Below are 15,295 nucleotides of genomic sequence, written 5' to 3'. Positions count from 1 at the left end.
TACGGCCCTAACTGTGGGTCCCAGCCCAGCCCTACAGATTCCTCGAGTCACTCCCAGCTGACAAACGAGAACACAGAGGGGAACGGTCGGCTCCTGACGCCCTCCGCTGCCCCGTCTGCTGGTCCCAGACCCTCTGCCCCCACCACCCACCCACCCACGGCCCCCACTGCGGAGAGGCAGGAGCCCCACACCACTAGGGGCATGTGCCCTGGTATCCAGGGAAGGGCGCGGGGCACGTTCCTGCCGGATTCCTGCTGTGCGGGGTGGGTGACAGCTGGCGGTGGGGCTCTCCAGGCGACCGGGAAGGCGGGTCTGGCACGTGGGGCAGCTTCTGGGATCCTCCAGCCCCAGGAATCCGCGTGTTGGCAAAGATGTCCACGTTTGGGGAGCCCAAAGCCTTCCCCCCACCCCAGAAATGCGGGCAGGAATTTAACGTGCAGCTGTGGCTGCCCTGCTGGGACGGCAGAATCCATAGAGGAGGCCTCAATGGGGCAAAGACGAGGCTGAGCGGGGAGGGCATGGCCCAGGGCAGCAGGGAGGTGCTCCCCGGCATCGCGAGCTGGACACTGAGTTGTCGGGGCCCTGGGGCTCCCCAAGGGCCGGCCCATAGCAGTCAGCTGGGCCAGGCTCGGGGGCTCCCGCAGGAGAAGCCACTGGAGAGTTGGGGCGGCGGAGTCACCAGCACCCTCGGAAGGTGTGGGGCGGGAATACCGGGAGCACTGTCACACGTGGGAGATTCCTGGGCAGAGGTGTGAACGCCCGCCGCCCTTCCCCACTCCCCACGGCCGTGCTTTCTGCACAGCGCGCGTGCAGGGGGCTCGTCCAGGGGTCCAGAAGGCAGATGGGCCCGGAGGGCGGGATAGGGATCTCACGACCTGAGGGACATCCTGGCAGTGACTTCTTTGGTCGGGGTGGGGAGTGTCTGTTTTCTTTTGTTTTTTAAACTTTCTCTTAGAATAGTTTCGGCTTCGCTTTGAGAAGAAGGTCCGGAGGTTTCCCGCATGCCCCCACACGGGCACAGCCCCCCACCATGCGGGTGGGACGTTTGTTACCATCGATGGGCAGAGTCTGGTTTCCTGTCAACGGGACCTGCTGGGACCCCCACCCCACCCCACCCCACTCCCAGGCTGACAAGGCCGCCAGGGGCTGAGCTGACCTAGCAAGGGTCTCAGCACAGCGCTTGGACCCTGTGAGATGGTTCCGCCTCTGCAGAGAGCCTTCAGTTCAAGGACTGTTCCGGGGCCTCCTTGGTGGTGCAGGGGTAAAGGATCCACCTGCCGATGCAGGAGACAGGTTTGATTCCTGATCCAGAACGATCCCACAGGCCCCGGAGGGCTAAGCCCCGGAACCACACCCGCTGAGTGCACTTGCCTCAGCTGCTGAAGCCTGCCTGTGCTGAGCCCCTGCTCTGCATCAGGGGAAGCCACTGCAATTAGAAGCCCATGCCCAGCGACTAGAGAGTACTCCCCGCTCGATGCAACCAGGAGAGAGCCTGTGTGTGGCAGTGAAGACCCAGTGCAGCCAAAAATAAAAGCCATCCCAGAGACCAAACCTGCAATAACTCAGGACCTTGGACGTTCTCAAGGGGCTCCATGCTCCTGGGATTTGACCAGCCATCGATCTGGGGGCATCTCAGGAGAGAGCGAGATGCTGAATCAAAAGGGGGAGAGGTTTTCTTCTGGGTGGGGGAGCCGACGAGGCCAGCACTAATGATGAGGCAGCCGAAGACCCAGCACTGAGGACGCACGTGAAAGCGGCTTCTCCTCGCAGAGCCTCCCTGGATGCGACTGTGTCCCGCTCCCTGACAGCTCGTCCACGTTTCAGCAAGCTCGCAGTCAAGATGTCCTTCCTTCTGGCCCCTGGGCAGCTCAGATGCTTGCTCATGCCCCATCCTCTCTGCGAGGCTGGACCCCAGGGCGACGCACCCCCGGCGGCTCCCTCCCCGCCTCCGCCTGAAGACAGCGCCCGTTGCTTTGCCGGGTGGACACCGGCAGCGAGAGGCACCTTCAGTCCCAGTCTGCACGCACGCTGTCCAAAGCCGCATCTCCAGTGCGTTCTGCCAGGCCCTGCTCTCTGCCCCTTGAGGCGCTCGGCATGTTCAGGCAGCTCCGGGACTGCGTGGCTTTTGGCTTCGAGGGGACTTTTCCAAGCTCAAGGTGAAGATGTGTACACAGCAGGCCGCTCCTTGCTCAGAGTGTCCTGTCGCTCAGGCGTATGCAGGGCCGCCTCCGGTCACCACCCGCCGGACCTGCGCCTGGTCTCCAGGCAGGTCTAACGTCACTTCCGCCAGACCTGGGTCTCCGGACTCACTCTTTCTGGCCCCTTTCAGGTGGAAGTGAGGGTGCTGGCATTTTCATGGTAAACCTAACTCGAAAGATAAAACTGCCCATCCTGTACGTACAGCCATTCTGCTGGGGCCTCTGCACCTCTGCTTTATATCCTGAACAGGGTGTGGGGGGGTCGGACACCTTGTTTCTGCAAAGAGCCAGCTGTTAAACATTTTCAGCTCTGCAAGCCAGGTGGTGTCTGTTGCAGCTTCTCAGCCTCACCAGCCCAGATTGAAAGCACCTGTCCCTCTTGCGGAGAGTGCCGCGTTCCAATAAAACTTTATTTACAAAAAAGCAAGCCATGGGCCGGACCAAGCTGTAGCTTGCTGACCCTGGCCCCAGTAACCAGGAGGGGCGCCACCTTCCTCTCCTCAGTTTCATAACCTGGCTGTTCCTTGCCGTCACCATAGACCGAGGAATTTGTCACACGGCTTGGTCGCCTCTTCATCTCTGCCAAGAACGCACTGACACAGGAGACACGCCATGAGACAGAGACGTCCGCGGCCTCACGTGCACTCACTCTCGATGGGAGAACGTCTGGGTCCTGTGGGAAGAACGTTTTCTAAAGGGAAAATTCACGTCAGTCATGGCAGCACAAGGCCTGATCCAGGATCTTGATTCATACGTAAGGAGAGATTGTGCTGGAAAACAGCACACGGGGCGCCTGAAGGAAGTGAATCACGGAGCCTGAGGAGGCGGCTTGCAGGGTTTCTCAGGAGACGCCGCGCCCTGCCCCGCCCGGGGAGGGGCCCCACTGCAGCGGGGCCTCCAGGTCCCAAAGAAGGAGAGCAGGATGTGGGCCAGGAGCCTGCCAGCCTGGGTGGAGGCTGTGTTTGTGTCGGCCTTGCTTGCCTGGTTCCAGAGGGCTCTGGGGCAGCCGTCAGAACTGGCGTGGCGTGAACCAAGACCACGGCGGGGAACCGTGAAGGCCCGAGGAGGGTCTCAGGCCCTTGGGGTGCACCAGCCGCACCGACGGTCCCCCAGGCTTCCTGATGGCAGAGCCTGGGAAGGTGGACGCGACCCGCATGCCCGCTGCTGTCGGGGGCGGGGGCAGCTGGGGTGCAGGATGACCGGGCGGCTGGCAGTCGCACACCCTGGCCTCCTTGAGACAAGGGTTCTCCCCCAACCCTCCGATTGGCTGGAGCAGGAGACCGTAGAGGCTGAAAATGAGGACCCTGGGTCCCCCTGGCTGCCTCACAGACTCCTAGGGATGCCCCCCCAAGGGAAAGCCCCGATCAGCCACCAGCACAGACGGGCAGGAAGGCGCTCAGACCATGCCCCTGAGTCCCTGGCGTGAGACCTGGGAGCTGGGGCCCTGGAGTCTGACCTTTGACCTGGCGGGGGTCGTGGCCAGCCGGCTGCCGGCCTGGTCAGAGAAGCAGGGTAGGGGGGTGTCCACCGAGTGGGTGGAGCCCGGAGGTGCACAGAGAAGAAGCCCCAAGTAACACGCGTGTGTGTTGCTCTGGGCTCCCAGCCCACCTTTGGTCCAGGCCCTTCACGGTCACATGTCCCCCGTGTGTGCACGGAAGGAGGGTGCCTGAGACTTGGGGAAAGCTGCTTTCCCTCACTGCTCCACATGTGGCTCGGGGGAGCTGACCTTGGGCCCGCTGCAGGCAGCCAGGCTGCCGGCCCCCTGATGCCCAGTCTCCGAGGGCACCGTCTCCACGCACGGATGCCCAGAGGACCAGCGAGGGCTGGGCTTCAGCCCCCTGCCCTGGGCTCATCACCGGGGCGAGGGGACCCTCCCACCCCGATGAGTGAAAGGGTCATCCCTGGGCAGACCCAGCACCATGGCAGGTGGGCAGGTGGGCCCCCTCGCAGCCTCTGCCCACCCTGCCGATCACAGGGTGGCTCAGAGTCAGGGATGCCCGATCCTGCCAGAGCCAGAGGTGAAGCTGAGCCCAGGAAGAGCAGCATCCACCCCATGGGCTGCCAGCCGCCACCCGCAGTCTCCCGAGAGCCCTGCAGACAGGTAACCAGGTCAGCAGGGCTGATGCCCGCTCGGAGGCAGCCTGGGTAGGAGCGTCCTGGGGACCCCGGGGCGGGTGGTGCCCAGCGCAGGAGTGACTGCGAGGCGGCAGGTGCCCAGGGCTCCGCACCCACATGTCTTCCTGTTGTGCAGTCTGTGCCCGAGCGGCCCGTACAGGCCACGGGCTTCCTCTGAACTGGGCCGGCAGCTGAGATAAGGGCACCCGGGCACTCGCTCTGGGCGGCCTGGGGCCAGGCGCCAGGGCCTCTGCCCCTGGGAAAGGCAGGGCCAGGCCCCACTCCAGGGCTGCGGAGGAAGAGGAGACGAGCCCTGGGCGGCTGCTGCGGGAGAGGGTCCAGCGGGGCCTGCAGACCCAGCGGGGTCTCAAAGCAGGTTCGCAGCTCCTGGCTGGGCGCCCAGACCACAGCCCGGTGGCTGGTTCCCCGTGGCCGGGCCCAAGACGCCAGCAGTGGGGATGCGCTGTCCTCTTGGCCCTTCCTCCCGTGTCCGAGCCGTCGGCCAGTTCCTGTTGCCTGTCAGTGTCACTTCTCCCTGAAGCCGGGCCCTGTACCCGCTCCCCTGGAGTGACCGTCACAAGCCGGCCGCAGTCCAGCTCCTCACCCAGACGTGCCGCCAGCGTCGCCTGCCCCTGGGCCCACCCTCACGACCTCCGCAGCCCCCGGCTCTCCCAGCAGGACTGCGGCCCCCTGCTGTGTTCCGGCACGTCACCCTACCCGAGCGTGGGTCCCCTGAGGCTCCGACCCCTCCTTCCGTGGGGGTGTCCCTGCTGGTTCCTCTGTCCCACCCGGCCCTCACCCCTGGAAAGCCCTCCGGTCTCCTCGGCAGCCCTCTCTCCGCTGGCTCTGCGGCACCTCTTCCAGGCCACAGGCTGTGTCTGCTCAGCCTCCTGTGGGTGCCCAAACAGAACGACCGCAGGCTGTGGCTCAGACGACAGATGTGAATCGTCTCCAGTTCTGGAACAGAGGCAGGGCAGGGCCAGGCCCTCTGGAGGCTCCGAGAAAGTCCTTCCTCCACGCCCAGCTCCGGGTGGCCCTGTGCACCCCTTGGCTTGTGGCCTCACCCTCCCAGTCTCAGCCCCTGTTTTCACTTGGCCTCCTCCTCCTCTGTCCTTCCCAGGGGACCTGGCATCTGCCCCCTCACCCCGTGGTTACTTCCTGGGGGAGACTTCCTTCTCTGCTGCCCGCCTAGGGGGTCCGGCCGCCCCTCGTCGGTGGCCTCGTCACACGATTCCTGGGGTTCTGCGGCTCTCAGGGCTGGGGCTGGGTGCCCCTGCCATCCTGCGTCCGGCACTGTGCCGGCCCGAGGGACGGGCTGCTCAATAAATGTTAGTTTGATTGTCTGGAGCCAGACTGCGCAGTGTCACAGAGTCAGTCTATGCAGAGTCCGGGTCACGGCTCGGCCGAGGGCTGCGGCTGCTCCCAGCTGGTCCTGCAGCCTCTGTCTGGGCCCGAAGCATCGGTGACCTTCCACCTCCCACCCCCCAGGGGATCTGGGAGCCAAAGGCACAGTTGGGTGGGTCCTCAGAGACAGAGGAAAGTCCTCTGATGATGTGGTGGGTGCTGTTCGGGGCATGTGGGCTTTGGTGCTGGAAGGCTAGCCAAGTTGACCTGATAATTTGGTCTCCACCCAGCTGGGTGGGACAAGCTGTTGTGGCCTCACCCTCAAGAGCTCAGCCTGGCTCAGGGCACCTGGGGCTGCCTGGAGGGTGGGGCAAGCTCAGGCCCCTCCCAACTGCATTTTCTGGCCTGGGGGTGGTCCATAGCCAGCCTGGGGCCTTCTGTGCCTGGCAGGGACTTGCCAGGCTGGTTCACAGTCTGGGTGGCTGCCTGAGGGCTGGCAGGGCTGGCTCCTGGGGTGCCCTCTCTGCCCCTCCTCCTCCCACAGAACCCCGCTGGGCTGCAGGGGCCGACTGGACAGGGGCCATCTCTCTGGAAAAGGATGTTGACCCGTGTGGTGTGGCTGCAGGAAGGGACAGCTGCCAGCCTGCCGGTGGAAGAAGGCAAAACAGAGGAACCACCCAGCCACGTCAGAACGCGCGGCCCCGGCTCTCTGCCCGCGGTCGCTCGGGGTCCCGGTGCCAGGCCGTCCTGACGTCTGTCCGGAACGACGCTCTAGCTCGTCAGGAAACAGCTGGATTATGTTCCCAGGTTCCTGGTTTAAGAGACAAAAACAGTTTTTCCGTTTTGTACGTTGGAGATGAGATTATGTAACAGAAGAGGAAAGGTTTTCACGTGAACGGCTCAGGGGTGCAGTGTTGGGCAGCCAGCCGCCTCCCCTGTCCACTTCCCAGTTTCATCACCCCAAGGAAGCCCCACACCCCCCGGGCACCTGCTCTCTGCCTCTGTGGACCGGCCTGTTGTGGACGTTTCGTGTACATGGGGTCAGGCCGCTGCCTGGCGTTTGGGGGCTGCCCTCACTGGGGCTCAGCTGGTGAATCCGCGTGCAGTGCGGGAGACCTCAGTTTGATCCCTGGGTTGGGAAGATCCTCTGGAGGAGGGAAAGGCTACCTACTCCAGTATTCTTGGGCTTCCTTGGTGGCTCAGCAGGTAAAGAATCCGCCTGCAATGCGGGAGACCTGGGCTCAGTCCCTGGGTTGGGAGGATCCTCTGGGGAAGGGAGAGGCTACCCACTCCAGTGGTCTGGCCTGGAGAGTGCCATGGACTGTACAGGGCACAGGCTCCCAAAGAGCCAGACACGACTGAGCGACCTTCACTTCACTTCCTGCCATAAAGCTGGGAGGTTCGTCCACGCTGTGGTCTTCCTAAGCCAATAATCTTCCTTTCTATGGATACCCCTTTGGTATGTCCATGTATTTATCAACAAGTCAGGGTTTTTTTGTTTTGTTTTTACAAGAGTATGATAGATTTAAAGTGAAGATGGCAGACGGTACAGAATCTGCCTGCGACGTGGGTTTGATCCCTGGGTCGGGAAGATCCCCTGGAGAAGGAAATGGCAACCCAGTCCAGAATTCTTGCCTGGAGAATCGCATGGACAGAGGAGCCTGGCGGGCTGCAGCCCCCTGGGTCGGGAAGAGTCAGCGGCGACGGAGCGACTGGCGCTCTCACGTCGTCGATTTACGAGGTCGTGTCAGTCCCGGGCGTACCACAGAGGCGACTCGGCTGAGCTTGTACTTGTTTATTCTGGTTTATAATCGAATCCGTCCTTTGCTCTGGCGGTGCTGGGGCTTCGTTGCCGAGCGTGAGCTCTTCTCTGGTGGGGTGAGCCGGGCTCCTCTGGCGCGCAGCCTTCTCCTTGCGGCAGCTTCTCGTCACAGGGCACGGCCCTGTGGTTGTGACCCACGGGCGTGGCTGCTCTGAGGCCTGTGGGCTCTCCTGGGTCAGGGCTCAAACCCGCGTCTGCTGCGTTGGCAGGCGGGTTCTTTCCCACTCGGGACGTCCCTGTGTACTCTTTCGGGTCCTTTGCTCGTCCAGCTTGTCACGGAACATTGGGTCGAGTCTGTGCTCTACAGCAGGTCTCGGTGATCTCCAGAACATTGAGTCGAGTCTGTGCTCTACAGCGTCTCGGTGGTCTCCATCTCATAAGGCAGAGGGTGCGCGCGCACGCCCCAGGCTTCTGACTGGTCCTTCCTGACCCGTTCATCCGCTGATGGATGCCTGTGTTGTTTTACATTCTGATTGTTCTGGAAATGTTGCGAAAGACCGGGTGCACGTTCTGGTAGTAAGTTTCGGTTTGGGTGCCTGCTTTCACCTGAGTTACACATACCCAGGACGTTACACATGCCCAGGACGAGAATCGCGGAGTCACGTGGCTGCCACTTTGGCTTTTGAAAAATGCCTTTGCTTTGAAGTGTTTGTAAGTTGACTGAACTGGGCAGCTCACACAGGCAGACCCGGACGCAGTTCCTCTCTCTCTGGGACTCAGTGTCCCCGTCTGAAAAACAGGCGTCTGGAAGTTCCTGCCTCCTAAGGGGACGGAGGTGGGGGGGGTTCAAGGAGCTGATATGAGTGGCCAGCCCTGTGCTTGGCCCAGAGGCAGTGTAGGGCAAAGGTCAGCGGGAATTTTGCAAAAATACCCACTTGTTACATCAAAGATGTGAGAGTTTTCCACTGTTTGGAAAACTTACTTTCCTGAGCAGCACAGGCATTCCCTGACTGTGCTCCAGGCGCTGCCGCAAGTACAGGAGCCAGCCTGGACCCCGAATCTGCTCTCAGCGCATGGGACAGCGGGTTGCTGCTGCTGCTGAGTCGGTCAGTCGTGTCTGACTCTGCGACCCCAGGGGCTGGCTGTAGCCCGCCAGGCTGCTCTGTCCGTGGGCTTTCCCAGGCAAGAACACTGGAGTAGGGGAGCCATTCCCTCCTCTAGAGGAGCTCCCCCACCCAGGGATGGAACCCGAGTCTCCTGCACTGCAGGCGGGTTCCTGACCACCGAGCCCCCAGGAGGGCTCAAAGCAGAGGATGACTGTGGGTCCAGGGCCAGCTGTGTCCCGTGGGGACTGTGGGCCCCTGACCCCCCCACACCCCAGCGTTCTGAGCCTCTCTCAGAGGAGCGAGCCGACCTTGCAGGGCCCCCGCCCCACCGCTAGCCACCGGGAATACGAGCGTCGAGAGTACCCAGCCCAGCACCGCCAGCGCCGGGCTGGGCCAGGGGCCAGGACCGCGGGGTGTGGGGCTGGGCGGGGAGGGCGGAAGCCTGAGGGGCCTGGTGGAGCGGTTCTCTGAGCTGACCGCCGGAAGGAAGCGGCCGTCTGGGGTGCTTTTACCTTCGTAAATAAACACGTCCTGGCTGGGGTCTTCCTGCTGCACACCCCAGCCCTTGTGTCTTCCTGAGCCCGGGGGCGTGTCTTATCAGCTGGGCCGCTCCCCGCACTCTGTCCTTCCCTGGTGTGTTCTGGGCAGGAAGGCCACGGACCTTTGCTCCCCCAACCGAGGGCCGCCCACCTGCGGACTCGCCCCCGGTGGCGCGTTGGCCTGACGGCGGGACCTAGGCTGGGATCCGGAGGCCGCCAGGCGACCCAGGCTGGAGCTGGGGACACTCCAGGCACGTCGGGTCCAGGAGGCCCCCCGCCTTGCTCGTCCGCCCCCAGGACACGAACGGCCATGGTCCGAGCTCCGAGCTCCGTTTTGCACATGTTCCCACGGAACCCTGCGGCGGGGTTCCCAGGGGGCCGGGCAGAGGCTTCAGAGGGGGTCTCGCTCCATGTGGAAATGGGGAGGGGCATGTCGAAGTTCCTGGGGCTGCTGGTGCTTCCCGGGCAGCTGTGGCCAGGCTGTCTCAGGCCAGGGGGCGCAGCATCTGAGGGCTGCAGGCACGTGCTGGGCGGTTCCCGGGAGTGGTCTGCGATGGACCAGGTCCTGCCCTCGCGCGGGGATCGCACCCAGCCCAGGTGGGGGGTGTGCGCGTGGGCGGGGGGCATGCAAGCCCAGCGGAGACAGTGGGGCTGTGTGACGCCCGGATCTGCTCTACAGAGAAGGCCCAGCCTTCCCTTCATCGTCTTTATTGCTGAAGGAGCTCACAGGTTGGGGGTGTCCTGGAGCCCCGATGTCCCTCACCCAGGCCTCTCTCCGCCGCTCAGGCAGCACCCCCTTGGATGTTTCGATTCTGTGCTCATTTTCTGCTGATTTCTTTTTAGTTTTTACTGTAGTGCGGCTGCGTTACACTGTTAGGTTCCTGCTGCCCAGCAAAGTGAATCAGTTCTACATAAATATCCGCTGTTTTTTAGATTCTCTCCCCACGTAGGTCATCACAGACTCCTGGGTAGGGTTCTCTGTGCTGTCGAGGAGGGCCTTGTGGGTTTTGTGTCTAAGAAGCCATGGCGTGTATATGTCAGTCCCAGTCTCCCAGCCTGCCCCCCGCCTCCTTGGTAACCACAGGTTTGTTCTGTAAACGTCTGTAACTCTTATTTCTGCTTTGCCAAGAACTTAATCTGTGCCCTTTTTCTAGATTCCATGTGTCTGCGATACTTGTTTCTCTCTTTCTGACTGACTTCACCCCCCGTTCCGTGCTAGTTTTGGCTGTGATTGCCGAGGGGCTGCTAGAGATGAGGCCCCTCTCGTCCGCTCCCCCGACATCGCCAGGGGGATGGGCAGGGCGGCAGGGCCCTTAGGCACGTGTGTATCTGTGTGTGCGCTCGGTCGTGTCCGACTCTTTGCACCCCGTGGACTGCATGTAGCCTCACAGGCTCCTCCGTCCATGGAATTTTCACGGCAAGAACACTGGAGTGGGTTGCCATCTCCTCCTCCAGGGGATCTTCCCCACCCGGGGCTGGAACCCGGGTCTCGCGTCTCCTCCACTGGCAGGAGGGGCCCCAGGAGTGTGTGCCTACAGTCAAGTGTGCCGTTTGAGTGCTTGTGCGTGTCCAGCACGGAGGCACGAGGCACGTTCTCATCGCTGTGCAGCCGTCCCCGCTGTCCAGCTCCAGGAGTCGTCTTCTTCCTGAACCAGACTTCACCCTGTTAAACTATATCGCTCCATTCCCTTCTAACTGCCGCCCTGGTAACCCCTGTTCCTTGTTCTGTGTATACAAGTTTGTTTGGGGACCTCATAGAGTGAGCACTGAAGAATTGATGCTTTTGAACTGTGGTGTTGGAGAAGACTCTTGAGAGTCCCTTGGACTGCAAGGAGATCCAACCAGTTCATCCTAAAGGAGATCAGTCCTGGGTGTTCATTGGAAGGACTGATGCTGAAGCTGAAACTCCAATACTTTGGCCACCTGATGCAGAGAGCTGACTCATTGGAAAAGACTCTGATGCTGGGAAAGATTGAAGGCGGGAGGAGAAGGGGACGACAGAGGATGAGATGGCTGGATGGCATCACCGACTCAATGGACATGAGTTTGAGCAAGCTCTGGGAGATGGTGAAGGACAGGGAGGCCTGGTGTGCTGCAGTTCAGCCTGTTAGTTCAGTCGCTCAGTCGTGTCCGACTCTTTGCGACCCCGTGGACGGCAGCCATGAAATTAACAGACGCTGCAGTTCACGGGGTCCCGAAGAGTCAGACACGACTGAGCGACTGAACAAGAGCAATGCGGTCAGAGGGTAAACCTGCCTTTCCGGGCCTGGCCGGGGTTACTCAGCCGCGTTGCTGCCGGCGCTGGACAGCCTTCCTTTCTAAGGCCGAGCGGTGTCCGCTTTGAATCCTGTGTCTGTCGTCCCTCAGCGGGCAGGCGTGTGCTCCCGCCCGTTTGGCCGCTGTGAATGTGGGCCTGCAGATACCTGGGCGTGACCCTCCTTTGAATTCCTCCTAGTCCATACCCGGAAGTGGGGTTGCTAGATCCTGTAGGTGTTCTGTGTGTGACGTTTTGAAGGACTCTTTTTTTTTTTTTTTTTTAAAAAACCAGTGTTGCCCTTCAGGTGTAAGAAGGGGACGTGAACTTGGCACCCCCCGGACTTACTCCTTTGCCTTTTCTGTGGGGTGGGGAGGGAGGCTGCCTTTTCTCCAGGTGTCAGAATGGATTGTAGATTCGCAGAGTGCTGGGCTGCTTGCCTGCAGAGGAGGTTTCAGGTTTCACTGTGTAAACGCTTTTCCACACTCAGCTTTTCCACACTCAGCCGGAGCTGTGACTCAGCCCCACTCCGTCCCTCCTCCTCCCCTCCCCACTGTGAGCTGTTCAGCTGAGCCTCCTCTCTTGCCTGGTGGCTCAGCAGTAAAGAATCCGCCTGTCAATGCAGGAGACACCGGTTCGTTCGGTTCGATCCCTGGGTCGGGAAGATCCCCCTGGAAGAGGGAATGACAACCCACTGCAGTTATTCTTGTCTGGAAACCCCATGAACAGAGGAGCCTGGCGAGTTACAGTCCAGGGGATCGCAGGAGTCAGAGGAGTGGAGGGCATGCCTTGCCTCTCGCTCTGCTGTGGTTCTGGGCAGACAGCGGCCTTTCTCATCCCAAATCGTGCCTTACACTCAAGACGGGGGGATGTCGGGTGTGGAAGCTGCAGAGCGAGAGGAAGACAGGTCCCGCGTGTTGCTTAGAAGCAGGAGGCGGGGGCGAGGGGCTTTCCTCCTGTGATACGCTTGCATCAGAACAGCCTGGGACGGGGTGGGGAGGGGCAGTCATCAAAATGAGGGGTGTCAAGTCCAGATGAGCAGGGCGGCAGACTGAGCCCTTGGCTGAGGACACAAGGGGTGGCCGGCTGGCCACGACCGAGGCTTGATGGCACTGCTTCCCTTAACCAGTGTCCACTGGGGAGATGTGTGCAGAGTGGGGAGACGGCTGGGTTTTCAGTTTCCAGGGCACCACCTTGTGACCCCTGGCGTCTGGCTGCAGACCTGGCCCCTCGGACTGGCCTGGCCGGGCAAAGCTTCCACGGCAGCACCGACAGCCAGCCCCTCTTGACACGGGCCAGCGGCCCCTCACCGAGGACTTCGGTTTACACCGGGCTTTAGCCCTGATGCTGTTGTGGAACCAGCACGTGAGGAAGTCACACATGTGAACACTTGCGGTTCTTGAGGGTGAGCCCTGGGGTCCCAAGCCTGACCCTGATATCCCGAGGTTCTCACTGGGGATTCCGTGTTGACTTGACCTGGGACGTGAGCTCAGTGCGTTCACAGGCCTGGAAATCAGGTGACGCGCTTGGGTCATGTTCTTCCACAAAAGGAAGAATATGGTAACTTTTTACAACATGGTTATTAAAAAAAAAAAAGAAAAGCTGAAGGTTTCTTGGGACGTGTGGACGCTGGCCATTCTGCGCTAGCGGGGAGGGCTGGGCGACAGGGACGTTTCAGCGCCAGGCAGGCTCTGTCCGTGGTCTAGTTTCTGGGCCCAGTTTCAAGTCAGCAAACCTGAGACGCGGATGGCTTGGGTGACCGGCGCTGTCTCAGCTGTGTTGCCACCTGGGTGGAACCGGAGCCTCTCGAGTCTGCGACCTTCCTCCCCGCCCCCCCGCTGGAGGACATTTATTTTCCTTAAAAAAAAAAAAAATGTGATTCCAGAAAGAAGAGGAACGCAGGATCAGACTTGTTTGGGGGGTGGGTGTGGACCAGGGTTCTGTGCCCCCTGCCCCCGCCCCGCCCCGTCCTCAGGAACGCTGAGTGAGAGCTAGCTGGGCCTTTGGGTCTTCTCAGGAGGCAGTGCTTGACTATGGCCTCGGGCTGCCCCCTCAGGACGGTACAGAACCCACCGTCCAGGGGCTTCCCTGGTGGCCTCGTGGTTAAGACTCCCATCTCCCAGTGCAGGAGGCGTGGGTTCCATCCCCGGTCGCTGAACTACGATCCCACATGCTGTGATGTGCGGCCAAAAATAATAAAAATTGAGACCCTAAAGTCCAAGGGCCGGAGGGTGACACCCAGCGCAGTGATCTTGGTCCCTGAAGCCCCTCAGATGGTGGATTAAGAGGCCCAGGGTGCCTTGGTGCAGCCCGCAGCGTCCTCTGCGGCTCTCGCCCCAGAAGCGGCCTGAGGACCGGGACCCTCCTGTGGACCCACAGGCAGAGCCCAGCCTGGCCCTGGTGACGGGCCCCCGAGTGCAGACCCCAGGGCCCCAGGCACAGCGCCGGGCCGGGGGGCGGCGGGGCAGGCTCTCTGCCCTGGCTGGAGCCCCCGGGGGTCCTTCGCAGCCACCAGGGCCCAGGCCACCCCCTGACTCGGTCAGTAGGTGTGGGGCCCGCCTGGGGTACGCTTTCTGAGCCCCTGGGTGACGCTGGCGGGTAGCCAGGGCTGAGGGCCTCTGTTGGAGGATGGTGACCTTCCGGGAGCGGAGCTGGAGGGGTGGGGCGAGGCAGGGGCGGGGCAGGGAGTGGGGACTTTGGCCTGCAGGCGCCCGCAGCTCGGTGGCCCGTCTCGGCCTGCAGCTCGTCCCCGCGGCGCCCGTGGAAGGCAGTGAGGCCTGTCCTCTGCTCTAATAGGCTCCGGAAAGCCGGTGCCAGGCACTGGGCCCCACCTGGCCGGGTCGGTCTGGGTGCCGCCAGCACGCAGAACGTTTGGTGCCGGAAGGTGTCGCCACCTGGGGGCTGACCGCCCCGGAGGCCGCCTGTGCCGTCACCTTGGGCTGCCAGCGGGCGCGTCACGGTGACGTGACCGAGCCCCGTTGGGATGACCTCTTGGAAGGCCCGGGCGCCCTTTGAAAGGAGGAGTGGACGGGCGGCCGTGACGTGAGGCTGGAACGGGCCGGGCCCTTGCGGGCTGATGGCCCAGCCAGGGAGTCCGCTCGGTAAGAACGGCTCTGGGAAGCGGGCTCTGGAGCCCATGTGGCCTGTGATCTGTGGGGGCGGGGTGTGGGGAGCGCTGACTGGCGCCTGAAGGAACAGGGTGTCGGCTCTGTGGTCAGGTACCGCCCCCTCCCCAGTTTGGGGAGAGAGCTTGCTGTAGGACAAGCCATGCTCTGCTCGTGGGGACTCTCAGCTGGGGGGCAGGGGGGCACAGCCTGTCTCCTGGCCTTGCACCTGGGTCGGTGGGTTCACTTAGGATCCCCCCAGATGGGGCTGAAAGACATCCCTGGACAGCAGGACTCTAGCGTTTGGGGTCCACCCTTCAGGCCCCACTGCCCCACCTGGGGATCAAAGGCCCAGCCTCACGCTGTGTGGGGAGCGCCCCACCCCGCCCACCTGCAGAGTCAGCTGTGAAGGTGAGGTCCGGCTCTACGAGGCCCCTGTTCCAGGCCGCAGGGGACAGGTGGGGTGCCACCCCCCAGGCTGGCAGCCCTCGGCCCCTCCCTGCCTCTGACGCCCCTGCTTCCTGCACTTGCAGATGCGTTGTTCGGGACGCCACCGGGGTTCGGCTGTGCCTCGGATCGGGCGGAGGAGCCGCGCCGGCCCCAGGACGGGCTGCCCTACATCGACGACTCGCCCGCCTCCTCACCCCACCTCAGCAGCAAGGCCCGGGGTGGCAGGGACGCGGCAGAGCCCAGCAGAGCGGTGAGTCGGGGCGGGAGGGTGGGAGAGGGGGCCGCCGAGGGTCCAGTCTCCCTGAGGCCCTCGTCCCGGATCTGGGTGCATGGGGCGGGGGGGCGGGCGTGGAGGGCGGACGCGGGGTTCCCGGGGGGCGGAGGGCGGACGCGGGGGTCCCGGGGCTCTGTCTCGGCCGGCAG

At 62.6% G+C, this 15,295-nt stretch overlaps 1 protein-coding gene across 2 annotated transcripts in view; it reads left to right on the top strand.

Annotated features, from left to right (window-relative positions):
* The window catches only part of BCR (BCR activator of RhoGEF and GTPase), an 86,154-nt gene that overhangs the window by 24,690 nt on the left and 46,169 nt on the right, over positions 1 to 15,295 (top strand). Inside the window, exons 1-2 of one of the 2 annotated variants that reach the window (XM_061385562.1) lie at positions 14,339 to 14,419; positions 14,956 to 15,122. In XM_061385562.1, coding sequence (XP_061241546.1) covers positions 14,395 to 14,419; positions 14,956 to 15,122 — 192 coding nt within the window. In that variant the 5' untranslated portion in view covers positions 14,339 to 14,394. Of the gene's footprint in view, positions 1 to 14,338; positions 14,420 to 14,955; positions 15,123 to 15,295 lie in introns of those variants that run through there. The other variant, XM_061385561.1, reaches the window with a different exon arrangement.

The sequence above is a fragment of the Bos javanicus genome, chromosome 17 (genome assembly GCF_032452875.1).
Source record: "Bos javanicus breed banteng chromosome 17, ARS-OSU_banteng_1.0, whole genome shotgun sequence".
NCBI classification, from domain to species: Eukaryota; Metazoa; Chordata; class Mammalia; order Artiodactyla; family Bovidae; genus Bos; species Bos javanicus.
Note: the sequence above shows the minus strand (reverse complement) of the source record. Positions and strands in the feature narration are given on the sequence as shown.